Source organism: Mirounga angustirostris, unplaced genomic scaffold (assembly GCF_029215605.1).
Source record: "Mirounga angustirostris isolate CCGP_5_RB_7025 unplaced genomic scaffold, mMirAng1.0.hap1 SCAF_3, whole genome shotgun sequence".
Classification (NCBI taxonomy): Eukaryota; Metazoa; Chordata; class Mammalia; order Carnivora; family Phocidae; genus Mirounga; species Mirounga angustirostris.
In genome coordinates, this window is record NW_026991711.1 from 158,117,685 (window position 1) to 158,131,341 (window position 13,657).

A 13,657-nucleotide genomic window follows, 5' to 3' on the forward strand; every position below is an offset into this window, starting at 1 on the left:
TACTCGCTGATACATCATGGGCAATTTTTCATGCCTACAACCCACCACACTGACTTCCTACGGATTCAGGGAAAGGTTTTTCTTCCTGTTCAAGAAAATCCATGTGTCCTGACTTCACCTCTTTCTACCTCACAAGAAACTCATTCAGTTACCTGCTTTCTCTTGATCAGCCTCCTTCTGTTTTATATAGTCTCAAATTTCTCTACAGCAATACTGACAGAAAACTTTCATAAAAATACAGTATTTTAAAATACTGTAAATTTAAGTGGAGGATACAGACAGGTGTTCATTGTACTAGTCTTGCAACTTTTTTCAGTATTTGAAAAAATTTTGAAGTTTAGGGTATAGTTAGACATAGGAACAATTAACAATTTTTCCTATTTGCGAGTTTCTCCCCAGGACAAACATATTCCAGGATAGGACTTCAGTCTAAATCTCCTCCAGAGCTTCTCATTCACTAACTTGTTACAAATCTCCTTCCAAAAAAATGTATTAGGCCATTTTTTGAAAGTCTGTGTCCAATATGATATACAAGCATGTCCTTTCAGTCTTTTTAGATTATAAAATAATAAAGAACAAATTTCTGAAACTTAGTTTTTCTAGCATGAACGCTAGAAATGTCACCAACCTACTCTCCCTAGATTACTTACTTCCTCCTGCCTACTATAAACCTTGACTATCCCTGCAAATCTAAATTCTCTATCAGATCACTTTAAATTCTATGGCTTCCTATCCATTTTTTTTTAAAAAGTGGGGGAGCTCTCCGTGCCCTGTCTGCCTCCCACCGTATCATACACCTCACCTCCCACAGGTGACAACCAGGGCCTTGAACAACTGCATTCCAAGAGGAACACCGAGCCACTGGCACTCCTGTCCCTGCACTACACACTTGCCTCCAACTGGGCCACAAAATTCTCTGAGGACTAGAGAGATGTCAGTCAGCATCTTACACGCTTTCAGCTTGCCTTCCCCAAGACTAATGTGGCACTTTATCCAAGGTAGGTGTTTAAGTATTTGCAAAATAGTATTTCTAGTTACTTCCCAGGCAAATGCTGCCCAAAATGAAATGCTTTATACATCATGCTTTAATTTTATCAGACGGGAGTCCTGTCTAAACAAGCCTCAATGGTTATCAACCTAGGGAAATTTTGCCCTCCAAAAGACATGAGGCACAATCTAGAGGCATTTTTAGTTGTCATTAACGAGGGTGGGTGCTACTGGCATCTAGTGGGTTGAGGTCACGGATGCTGCTCAACACCTTACAATGCCCAGGGTAGTGCCCCCACAACAAAAAGGTTAATGCCAAGGTTGAAAAACCCTGCAATAGCTGTAGCTTCTATTTCTTTTAAACTATGGGATCTAAGGGGCACTAGAAACCAAAGAATCAAACGATTAAACCTATATGGCTGCAACTGAATTTTCCAGTTCCTTTCTTATTTAAAGTTTTTTGGTTTTTCAAATACGAAGTTCCCTCGTCTGGAAAACCCAAAGAGCTCAATATTACTCAAATGGCACAACCACAACAGTGTAGTGCAACAACAGTACAGTCAACTAAGATTAAAAACTGGTCTAAGACTTTAGACATAGTAAGTTTTATTCATCTGGTGGTACTTGATGCTCACAGGGCACCGTACAACAAATTTTAAAAATACAATAGGAAAAAATTGAACAGCCAGAGATCAATTCCATTAGAGGGCCCACAGAAAAACCAACAAAAGCCCACAGAAAAACCCACCCACTGTCACCCCTTAAGAACATTTTCTTCCTGCTTAAGTTTGGCTTTAAGAAACACCAAAAGAAAGTGCGAAAGAAAAAGTCTTCTGAAAGATAGTTAAAACTTCACATAGCGTCTTTCACATGGGTATGTCACAAAATGCTTTCCTTATTCAATAAGCATATAAAATCATCCAAATGTCTATGAGCCTCTATTTGGTCCCATCCTTTAAAGTCCTAGCTGTATTTCGCTCACCTGTCTTCAAATTACTCGCATCAGTAAGTCATATAAGGCGGTCCCCTTTGTTCCACATTGCCACTATAAAGCAGATATATTTTCCATTAATAGCCAGGGCCCAAGCAAACTGAAGTTACCCAAGTACTTGAAGTGAAAATACGACTAAATTTTTCCAAGACTGGTTTAAAACCAAATTTTGGCTTTGAAACCTAATCGTTTTCTTCAATTCTCATGGTTAGAAATTACTGAAGGTCATTTGACATAAACTACAGGGAACAGCAAGATGTAAAGTTACATGGGGGCTACTATTACAAAAATTTCAAGAATAAAAAGATTATTTGGGCAATTTGTTTTAGTACACACGGACATGTTTTCACAAAGTTATGTTACACAAGGAACAATAAGGAGTTATAAATTCTGCCTGAAGAGTCAGCTAATGCTCAGTATTAATTTTGTAAAAGTCAGCCAATTACAAACTGTCATGTAAGCCTCCAAAACAGGAGGCCCTAAGTGTTAACAGTTGGAGGAACAAACCTCCTTGTCCCAGTGGAACAGTTTTACGTACAATGGCAGAGTCACCCTATGCTGACCCTGCTACAGAATCTCATTTCCCATTAAAGTTCACCAAAGTACTAACCAAAGGAGACAAAACTGCTATGGGTAGTAAAAGGACTAAAACGAAGAAATTTTTGGTCAGGAAATTAGGAAAAGCTGAAAATATATTTAAAGTTGTTGCCAAAACATAGTTAAGTACTGCCTTAATGCTTGGTTCCTTGAGAATTAAATGGTTTCAATTTATGCTTGACACCTATAGATCAATTTAAGCAAACCTAGAGATTTTAGCCGCTGCCATTGTATATCACAGTACGTAAGTAATAGTACGTAAGTCACTAGCTGTGTCTCCTCTTTTTCATTATACTGAATTTCTTAAGGGCAAGGGGCAGGTCAAAAGCACCTTTGCATCCCCTACACTAAGCACAGTGACTGGTATACAGCAGGTGTTCAACAAGTATTTACTGAATACATTGTTGAGTAGTGGCTTATGACATGGGAAAGAGCCCAAAGATTGTCTTATTCTATTAGCAATACTTAGGTAGAAAGCAGATCTGAAGTAAAGATACCTTCCCCACCTTCTAACCACAGACTCAAGAGTTAGACAGGACTTGAATCACTTCTCTTAAACATGTTCATAAAGCATTTTGAGAAATCAAGAGATGAAAGGCGCTATGTAAGTGCAAAATAGTATATGCAAGACAGGTTAGCAAAGGTGCTATATTTTCTATGGTGATGGAACGGTTGTGCTAGTTTGAGGTGAACACCCCCAAAGCTACTCTTCTTGATGTCATTATCAACAGAACAATGGAATTTGACAAAGATGCCATCACTTTATATAGTTTATATTCTAGCTACTCTCTATAAACCAGGTAACAGAAAATAAAATTAAGCCACTTATTCTACACAAACCAATACTTTATCAAAGTTCCGCATTTTACAAGTCATGTTCAAAAAACACACACAAGTTAGCATTTTGTACACAAATGTTTATTTCTCAATTAAACATTCCCTTTAAACATAAGGAATGAATTCTAAATTTTCATAAAGATGAATTAAAAATGAAATCCCTCCAGTATAGCATGTGTAATCACTGTGTTCTTGGTCACTACTGGCGTTTACTATTTAACATCAAAAACAAAGACAGGTTATTTAAAAATCATGCTACTGATTTCTAGCTCTTCCTCTATGACCAGTTCTACCTGATCTGCAATGTTTAAAAGTTTACATCACCAAATCGAAGCAAGTTTAAGAGGTGAAACAGCTGTGCATTAAACACAAAATAAACAATAAAGTTATAAGATATAGTCAAGTTCGTAACGAATATAGGTGTTCTTATCATCGTTGTAGATTCTTGGGTAATGTGCTATGAGAGCATCCTGTGAACCAATGTAGATGGAGTTGTAAATTTTCCAATACACGTCTCTGACTTTCCGGGCCGGGTGAAACAAACCCTAGAATAATTAAAAGTTATATATTATTTCAATTTTCAGTAACATACATAACCTTAGCACAACTAACCAAGAAACTCACAAAGATATAGGATTCCAAACATTTCCCTTTAAGAGGGGGAAAAAAAACCTGACAAATGCACAAAATTGCAACAAGCAAAGACAAAATGTAATCTCTCCTCCCCCCACAAATGTCTTCCCTATACCCTATTCATAATTAGGAAGAGTGACTTAATTCAACTAAATTATTTTTCTGAGTAAGCCCTTAAAAATCTTAACCTTACCTGTAAACAATACTGCAACATTCTACATGGTCCAATGGCAACTCTCAGGCCCTCCAGGGCTCCCATAACTGCCTGAATTACATGGGGAGATGTCTCAAACACATTGGGCCATACATAGTTCAACAAGTGATTCAGTGAATCTTCACAACCAAATCCATAAACCCCAAGTGACATGTGTTGCACCACTGCACTAGCCGTCTGCCTGTGCACAAGGTCCCTGTAACAGGGTGGAGAAAAAAGCTCTTTGTTAAGATATAGTCTTAGTTTTACAAATATTCGCCTGCCCTAATTAGAAACTAAATTAGAAATTCAGTGCAGTCATCTCATACCTTATGTATCTGATATAGAATGCCTTTAGAATGACATAATTCTACTTGAGCACATTTACTTTAATGGTTCAAACCTCACGGTGGTTCAAAAATAAACCATATTTCCTAATTAACCTGTGAAAGAAGTATGAGCAAAAGCGCCGTGTGCAGCGTACATTTTAGTATGATACTAAAGAGGGGACACATGACTCTTCGATATGAATAACAGTAATATCTCATTTTGAATTCTATAAACTTAACAGACTTGAAAAAATAATTTAATCCTGGTATGTAAGAGATAACTAAAATTAAATCCTTTTCCTTGTAAATTTTAAGTTTCATTCAAAAATGCAATTTAGGGAGAAGGAACAAATTTTTTTTCAAACCTAGAGTAAGAATTCTATCATCTCCCATGTTAACTGCATTTATGTTTATGACAAATCACTGAGCTATTTATTCAACAATTACTCAACTGAGTACAAACATCAGATAACAAGTTTGTGGTGGGTATAAAGAACAAGTTCACTCTCTTAGACTTCAAAGGAAGTTACAACACCTTAAAGGTATTAAGAAAACACACTGAACTTACTAGTATCTTTTCTTACTATCACTATAATAATGCTTCATCTATTAGACCTCACAGCAAAGCAGTATTCCTCCATTAATAAATTTCCCAAATATTATTTCTCATTTAGTAATCTTCAATGAGCTGCACCTCAACTTAATAGTACACAATATAATTTTTAACTTCAGGTCACATACTTCAAAGGCTGCACACTATGATGCTCAGGCACCCCTCACTGAGGAATATGAACAATTTGCTTCTAGTTTACTGGGCCATCAAAGGTGACCAGGCTTTTACAGAGCACAGTATCTGTTCTGTCTCTGTCTTGCATTTATACCTTCTGTTAATTTGTTGAGTCCCATTAAGTCTCCCTTTTGGAAGGTCATGAATGAGTAACTTTACTCTGTACACAAAAGTAACTGGACTGGCTCTAATTTGAATAGCTTATCTTTCCTGAAAAATAAAGAGCCAAAACAGTCATTTCCACTACCTGGACCTTGACCTTTCCTTTACATTCTTCAGTTACTTTTGTGTTTAAAGTTGTAGGTCAGTCTAGACAGTTAAAGGCATCAGCAATCTGTCAAATAGCTCAAGCAGTACTGTATCAATGGCCACTGTCTGCACAACTGGGGCCTGAAACGGGCATAGTGTGGCTATGTTCAGAAGTTCAAAAGCCTAATGGAAATCTTTGCTTCACATCCAGTAACGTAAAGTTAAAAAGACAATCTCTTTGTCACATCAATAAGCTCATACTTATCACTTCCTCTATATTTGACTTTAATTTTTAAAACAAAAGTTTATCAAATTACTGCTTTCAAAATGTATTTGGCCTAAGATATGAAAGGGGGATTAAAAAGGGGAGGGGGCACTTGGAAGAGAAAATGTGGGGAACCACTATAGCATTTATATTATTTGAAGAGAATAGTCATGTTCAGTTTCATAAAAATCCAGGCCAGTATTCCCTTTCTTTAACTGCATCATATCAAATAGGCCATATAATAATTATTCCAGTAAGTTCTAAAATAAAGGAAGAATTATAACTACTTCCTTGCATTTAATTCAGGTCACTTACCTATCCATTAAAGCATCTTCAAGTAATGGTGTTACAGCATAAATGTAGTCCTTTCCCATTTCACCAATATATTCAAACAAGAAGGAAAGTGATTTTAACACTCCATTTTGAACATTCAGCTCAGGAACTCTGTATTCATTCATTAAGGCAGGTAGTACTGTGAAGGGTGAACACGTTTCGGCGACGATAGCTATTGCTACAGTGGTACAAACTCTGTTCTGCCTTTCCTGAACTTTGAGGTTGTTTAAAAGTGTAGCCAATACATCATGAGGGCTGAAAAAAAGGCAATGTGTCAGCAAACTGTCAGATTATAAGTCAATTTTTTTTTGGGGGGGGGGGGGGAAGAAAAGAAAAAAGTGCAAAGGAATAAAACTTTATGGTAAATATTGGGAACTTTATGATTTAATGATAAAATACACTTTAAAGTCATTTGGCACTGACATTTGTTTCTACTTAAGAACTCCACTTATTTTTTTGTTAAGATTTTATTTATTTATTTATTTGAGAGCGAGAGAAAGGAGAGCACAGAGGAAGAGTGAGAGGAAAAAGCAGACTCCCTGCTGAGCAGAGAGCCCGACCCAGGGCTCGATTCCAGGACCCTGAGATCATGACCTGAGCTGAAGGCAGACACTTAAAATGAATAATTCTAGAGTGGTCAAAACGTGGCCACTAGAGCTAGGCAGTATCCAAACTGCAGTCTCTCATGCCCCAACACACAAGATCTACTTTCCTTTTTATTATCTTCCCTCCCACATAACTTTTATTACATCTATACTTCTTCAAGCATTTATTTTACCACAAACTTAGAAAGACACGAGAGCTTAAAAAAAAAAAAAAAAAAAAAGGCACAAAAGTGGGGCGCCTGGGTGGCTCAGTCGTTAAGCGTCTGCCCTCGGCGCAGGTCATGATCCCAGGGTCCTGGGATCGAGCCCCACATTGGGATCCCTGCTCGGCAGGGAGCCTGCTTCTCCCTGTCCCACCTCCCTGCTTGTGTTTCCTCTCTTGCTGTGTCTGTCAAATAAATAAATAAATAAAATCTTTAAAAAAAAAAAAAAACACAAAAGCTATTCACTGCAAATATCTTGAATGTATCACTGCTGAAGTAAATTATTACTGCTACCAAAAAGAGGGTGAGGAGATTCCATCTAATTAATCTTTTATTATGCTTTATTGCTTGAAAATATTTTCTGTTATTAAGCCCCATGTATGCATGGTATCTCATTTTCTAAAATGACTATTCCTTTATTTCTTCTAGTTTGGTTCTGATCAAGTAAAAGCAAATAACCATAGATTATCTAATAGTTATAATTTTGGTTGTTTGTGGATTCATTTTAGAAAATTACTTTTAAGGTTTTATTTTATTTGACAGAGAGTGAGAGAGAAAGAACGAGTAGTGGGGAGAGGCAGAGGCAGAGGGAGAAGCAGGTTCCCTGCTGAGCAAGGAGCCTGATGTGGGACTCAATACCAGGGTCTAGGATCATGACCTGAGCTGAAAGAAGATGCTTAACCGACTGAGCCACGCAGGCGTCCCTAGAAAATTATTTTTAAAACACAAAGCACTGAGGGGCGCCTGGGTGGCTCAGTTGTTAAGCGTCTGCCTTCGGCTCAGGTAGTGATCCCAGGGTCCTGGGACTGAGCCCCGCATCGGGCTCCCTGCTCCGTGGGAGGCGTGCTTCTCCATCTCCCACTCCACCTGCATATGTTCCCTCTCTCTCACTGTCTCTGTCAAAATGAATAAATAAAAAATCTTAAAAAAAAAAAAAAAAAACACAAAGCACTGAAGTGCCTGGGTGGCTCAGTCGGGTAAGCATCTGCCTTCAGCCCAGGTCATGGTCTCAGGGTCCTGGGATCGAGACCTATGGTGGGCTCCCTGCTCAGTGGGGAGTCTGCTTCTCCTCCCTCTACCTCTCCCCATGCTCATGCTTGCTCACTCTCTCAAAATAAAATGTTAAAAAAAACACACACATACAAAGCATTAATACGAGAATTAAATTACGCTGATTGTTTTATTAAGAACTGGCTCTAACATTTTAAACAATATCCTGAAAAAGACCAACAAAAATTTGGAATTATTCTAAAGATAGTACTATGTTCCTCTCTGAAAATATCTGAGGTGTGATTAAATTTTAAAACTCTCCATCTAGGGGCACCTGGGGGGCTCAGTCAGTTAAGTGTCTGACTCTTGATTTCAGCTTAGGTCATGATCTCAGGGTCATGAGATCTAGCCCCGCAAGCGGGTTCCACACTCAGTGCGGGAGTTCACTTACGACTCTCCCCCTCCCTTTAAAACCTCCCCCTTGCCCTTGCTCTCTAAAAATAAATAAATAAATCTTTAATTAAAAAAAAAAAAAAGTTTTAAAACTATTTTAATTTGAAATTTAAGAAAACATCTCAAATATTGAAGGTCAGTGGTTAAATGATGTGCTTTCTCAATTGTATTACTCATACCATGCCTTTAGAGATTACTACAGAAAGAGAAGCTCCTCCAACACGATGGGTTTATTACAAAGTTAAAAATACATATATAAAAATAAATAATACTCACCCAATGGCCTTTGCAATGTAGCCAAATGTGTTGACTGTGGCTCTACGAATAGCTTTTTTGTGAGCTTTTAAGAGCTCCAAAAGCTCAAAGCAAATCCTCATCCATTCTCTTGCAGACACATATTCAGCTCCCCTAATTTAAGAAAAAAGTTATTTGTTTTGATAAGAAATTTTAGAAGGTAAACAAATTCAATTCTCAAAACATGATCGCCTACTCAGTTTAAGCATTAAATTAAAATATTACTCTTCAGAAAGGATGGTTTAATCTTAAAACTATATTGCCACCTCTCATCACCATCTAAACTGAAATTTCACTGAAAATTTCACTGGATAATCCTACTATATGTATTTGCAACATTAAGCAAGTTTGCAGTACATGTGCTGCCGAAGCAAGCACTAAGCAAATTTGCAGTAAATAAAAAGTCGCTAAATGTGAAAACCAATACACCTCATAAAAATATTTAGGTAATCTGCTTACCTGTCAGCAATACGTCCAACAAGATCAATACAATTTTCTTGTACTTTTTCATGCCTGTTCTTTAAGATGGGGGTGAGTCTAGGCAGGAGATCTTTAATTGGTGGGGTCATCTTATGCATACCTATTTAACAGAAGTCAACACACTATCAATAAACATTTGAACTATATCCTTTGTTCATTTTACCTTTTACTTAGCAATGTAATATACATAACCAGGCATAAATATAAACTTACAGCTGCCTATGGAAAAAAAAAGTCCCAGATTCTGACCAGACTCAGAATTGTTTTTAACTTTGTATTAAAACTTCCGATTATGCATAGAAATGAAAGAAATTAGTGAAGTGATTTAAAGAATGATGGATACTCAACAACAAAAAAAAGTTTTATCTGGTTCTGAAATGTATTTGTACACTCACATTTAAATATGGGGACAGTTTATGTTCCGGCCATACACAACAATATAAGCCAGAGGTAGACATGTAAATTAAAGCAAAATTTTCCAGAAAGGGCCCCCTTACCCTTTAACTGCAAAACAAACAGATCTCCAGTCTCCCTGCAATGCAGGGCATACTTGGATGGTATTTACACCTATGAAGAGAGAAAAAAGGAGGCAGCTGGCAGGGGCTCTTGCTCTAACTAGAATTGCTTGTTCTGATTCTCTCTCCATTGCTTTTCCCATGTTACCCTGATCAACAATATGGTTTAAAATTCCCTGCAAACCAGAGCCCCACAAGTGGCCAAGTAACTGATTTTTGGCAAACAGCTATCTTCAATAGAAGACAGGGCTAAATTGGGGATTATATGTAAATGCAATGGTTTGAAGATCTCCTATATTGCATAAAAACCCCTTACTAAATAAAATGAGAAAAACAGTGGCTATCACAGCCAGCTATTCTGACCTCCTGCTAGGTTATTTTGGCTCCTCTAAACCATACAGAAGCTACTTTCCCAACAGTCATGTTCAACTGCAATGAAAGAGTCAACACAAGAGACCATTTGTTTGCTTCATCATAACGTCCTTAAATAATAAAATCTTTGCTCTCCATACCCAAGAGCATTTGTAATATACTTGTATCTTTACTTTGGGTTAGAAAACTGAATGGATAAAGAATTAGACATAAATAAAATGAGACAACTTGAAAAATTCACTTTTCTCCCTGGTTATATTCCTGCAACACGACAGGAAAAACCTGCCATAATCATTTAATAATTCAAGGTTAGATAAATATATAATATTTTGTCCTAAAACTAAATTAAAATTTCAGTATTGTCTCCTCCCACCCCCTGAATACATTTCAGGTGAGACACTATTTTTATTAGGATTCTCTAGTCCATCGGACTTCAAAGTTTTTTGAGTTGTAACTATTCCCACCTCTCTTACAGGTCCTAAACTTGCCCTCTTTTCTCTTTTTAAAGTACAATATAAATGAGTTTAAGGAAACAAGACTTTTGTGACATCCCGACTTCACTATAATTCTGAAGTGCTTAAAAAACAAAGTATCAGAAACCATTACTCAACTCCTAAATATGATTCTTTATTTTACTTTTAACAAAAAAAGAAAGTTAAAAGAACAAAACAATTCTTATATGACCAGCAAATTCCATACCTATTACATTTACAATGGCCTTCAGTGCTCCAAGAATGCTGCCCAATACTTCAGGGTACTCTTCACCCAAATATTCATACAAAACAACACCCAAGTGCCCCATCAATTTTTCCTGTAATAAAAAAAATAACGTTAAAATGGTACTAATTCACATGAAACTATTTGGTGAAGAAATAAGAATATGATACAAAAATTTACCTCTTGACAAGTCTTCATGACAACAGCAGTTCGAGAGATCAAGTCAGCTGCCTGTTGCCTAACTTTAGCTGATTTGTTATTTAAACGCCACAAAACTGTACCACAGATCTGAGGCAAGTAAGGTTTGACTCGTTTGCCAAGAGCATTGACCACTGTGCCAAAGCCATTCAACATTACTGAGTCCTAAAACAAGAAAAGCTAAGTTACATTTTAGAACTACATTCACTGGGAACTAGAATTCAGTTTGTGACTGAACAGTTTAAAAATGCTAATATTGTTTTAACAAAATGAAATCTAAAAATTTAAAGAGTATTTCCTCCCAGACAACTGGAATGAGACCATGAGCATTTTTAAAATTTTAAATTCAATTACTTTTTAGTGATAATTATTTGCTTGAACTGTGTTTTACAAACATGAAAGTCAGCAGCAATTTGCCATAATATAATTAGTATCATTACCTCTGTAGTCTGTTCTTGGAAAGCATAAAGAATACCATCAATCAGCTGTTCTTCAAGTTTATGATCAATATCTGCTGCTCCCAAGTTGCCCATAATTTTCTCAATTGTCTCCATCACCATTTTTCTGTACTGTTCAGCTTCATCTTTCAGATCATCCACAATCCTGGATATAATTTCTGCCGCTCCTACTTTGTTTGCCAACTCCACGGTAGTATCAACTAACTAAAAAGGAAAAAAAACCCTTTAGATATCATCAGGCCAGCAAGCATGCTGAGAACAGCTAATTCCTGTTTTAAAACCTTTAAGAGAGGGGCGCCTGGGTGGCTCAGTCGGTTGACCATCTGCCTTCGGCTCAGGTCATGATCCCAGGGTCCTGGGATCAAGCCCCACATCCAGCTCCCTGCTCAGCGGGGAGCCTGCTTCTCCCTCTCCCTCTGCCCCTCCCCCTGCTTGTGTGCTCTCTCTCTCTTGCTCTCGCTCTCTCTCAAATAAAATCCTTTAAAAAAAATAAATAAAACCTTTAAGAGAAAAGTGACCAAAAAACCCAAATGTGGGTATTAATCAAAGTGATTTAAAGTAAGACTGCAGTCATGTTTTACCTAGCCAGATGAAGCATTTCATTTAACTAGACAAAGATACTAATTCCTAGTTGGGCATTTATCGTAGGATGCAAAATCAAAATGAAGTTAACTGGCTGACTAAAATCCATTTCCTTTCACAATCTAGCACATACTGTGAGGTAACTAGGGCAAAAAATAATATGTAACATTTATTCGAACTGACTTAAAAATTAGTTGAAAGGATTTTTGAAAATATTCTTTTTTAAAGTAGGCTCCACAACCAATGCGGGGCTTGAACTCACAACCCTGAGATCAAGAGTCACATGCTCTACCAAGTGAGCCAGTCAGGAATCCCTTGAAAATATTTTTTACAATAAAAGTTTACCTGTCGGTAATTTCTTCTATCCAAAGCCATTCTGTGTTGCCAGAAGTGTTTAAAAAAAGGAGGAAGAATCTCTGTTTTAATGTAGTTTGCTTCTACACCATCTGTTCCACAACACTGCTTTACCACCTAAAAAGTTAAAAGATAATAGTAAAACCGGCCTGGCTTAACACACAACAACAGTGGTTTTTTTTAACATTCTTTAACATTCTCTTTGAACCATGAAACACACCCAATTTAGATGAACAAATCTGGGATAAAAATTTCAAACAATTACCTTCAGCACAATTTTCTTCATTTCTTCATCAGGAGATTGAAATTCTCGAATAAGGATTAACATCACTTCTCTAGTATAGTAGTTGGCATATTCTGCATCCATAAGAGGAATAAGATACCCAATAGCTTTTAAGAAAGCAGCCAGACCCTATTTTAAAATAAAAAATACGTATACTTAATAAATTAGATTTAAGTTGCCTTAACTTCAATGAGTAGAAATCAAACGAAAAACAAAATCTATTTGGTGAACATACCTTTCCTCTGTGTTGGCGGATACCCTTCCACAGAGGCTTTAACACAGAATCAAAAGATTCGATACCATATGGAGTTGCGGCTTCAGCCAAGGCAGCAATGGCCAAAGCACTAATGGTCCGAACTTTCTGTTGCTCATCCACAAGACCTAAAAAACCAAACCCAAGTTGTAACTAAGTGACACTTCCTATAATTTCCACAACCCCATCATTTAGTCAAACTGCAGAATCCGTTCACATTGGACAAAATGAGGCAAAAGCCAGTATGAACCACAGCCTATAAGCAGATAATGTGCCAAAGCCCATCATAAATTATATTGTGTTGATACAGATAAAGTCCTTCCATCTATCTCCCCAAATCAGTAGCCCAAATTTCAGGACACCTGTCTTATAAAAGACAAAGTTACATTACAACTTACCATGCTCAATGATTTCAACTAAACTTCTGAGATGTGGCAAGATGGCACAGCCCATAAGAATAGCTATCTGCTGTACAATCTTAATACCAGTATGTCTTGCTTGCCAGGACTTCTTGCTTTTACACACAGCTTTTAAGAAGGGCAACAATGAAGGAATGCCCAGGGCAGAGGCTACAACAGCAAAAGCTCTAGCTGTTGTGTTACGGACGTACTCATCCATGTTATCAATATCAGGTCTCATGGTAGAGATCATGGTAGCCAGACCAGCAGCCTAAAAAGTCAAGAAAAAATACTGCCATCA

General features: G+C 37.1%; 1 protein-coding gene across 4 annotated transcripts in view; it reads right to left on the reverse strand.

Annotated features, from left to right (window-relative positions):
* Window positions 1–1,467: 1,467 nt before the first annotated feature.
* The window catches only part of SF3B1 (splicing factor 3b subunit 1), a 39,380-nt gene continuing 27,190 nt past the window's right edge, over window positions 1,468–13,657 (reverse strand). For 3 of the 4 annotated variants that reach the window (XM_045868296.3, XM_064586863.1, XM_045868297.3), the window contains 12 exons: window positions 13,357–13,627; window positions 12,941–13,086; window positions 12,688–12,834; window positions 12,414–12,539; window positions 11,469–11,690; window positions 11,011–11,193; window positions 10,813–10,924; window positions 9,206–9,326; window positions 8,729–8,860; window positions 6,184–6,456; window positions 4,239–4,455; window positions 1,468–3,957 (listed from right to left, as the gene is read on the reverse strand). In XM_045868296.3, coding sequence (XP_045724252.1) covers window positions 3,799–3,957; window positions 4,239–4,455; window positions 6,184–6,456; window positions 8,729–8,860; window positions 9,206–9,326; window positions 10,813–10,924; window positions 11,011–11,193; window positions 11,469–11,690; window positions 12,414–12,539; window positions 12,688–12,834; window positions 12,941–13,086; window positions 13,357–13,627 — 2,109 coding nt within the window. In that variant the 3' untranslated portion in view covers window positions 1,468–3,798. Of the gene's footprint in view, window positions 3,958–4,238; window positions 4,456–6,183; window positions 6,457–8,728; window positions 8,861–9,205; window positions 9,327–9,723; window positions 9,794–10,812; window positions 10,925–11,010; window positions 11,194–11,468; window positions 11,691–12,413; window positions 12,540–12,687; window positions 12,835–12,940; window positions 13,087–13,356; window positions 13,628–13,657 lie in introns of all 4 variants that reach the window. The other variant, XR_008505584.2, reaches the window with a different exon arrangement.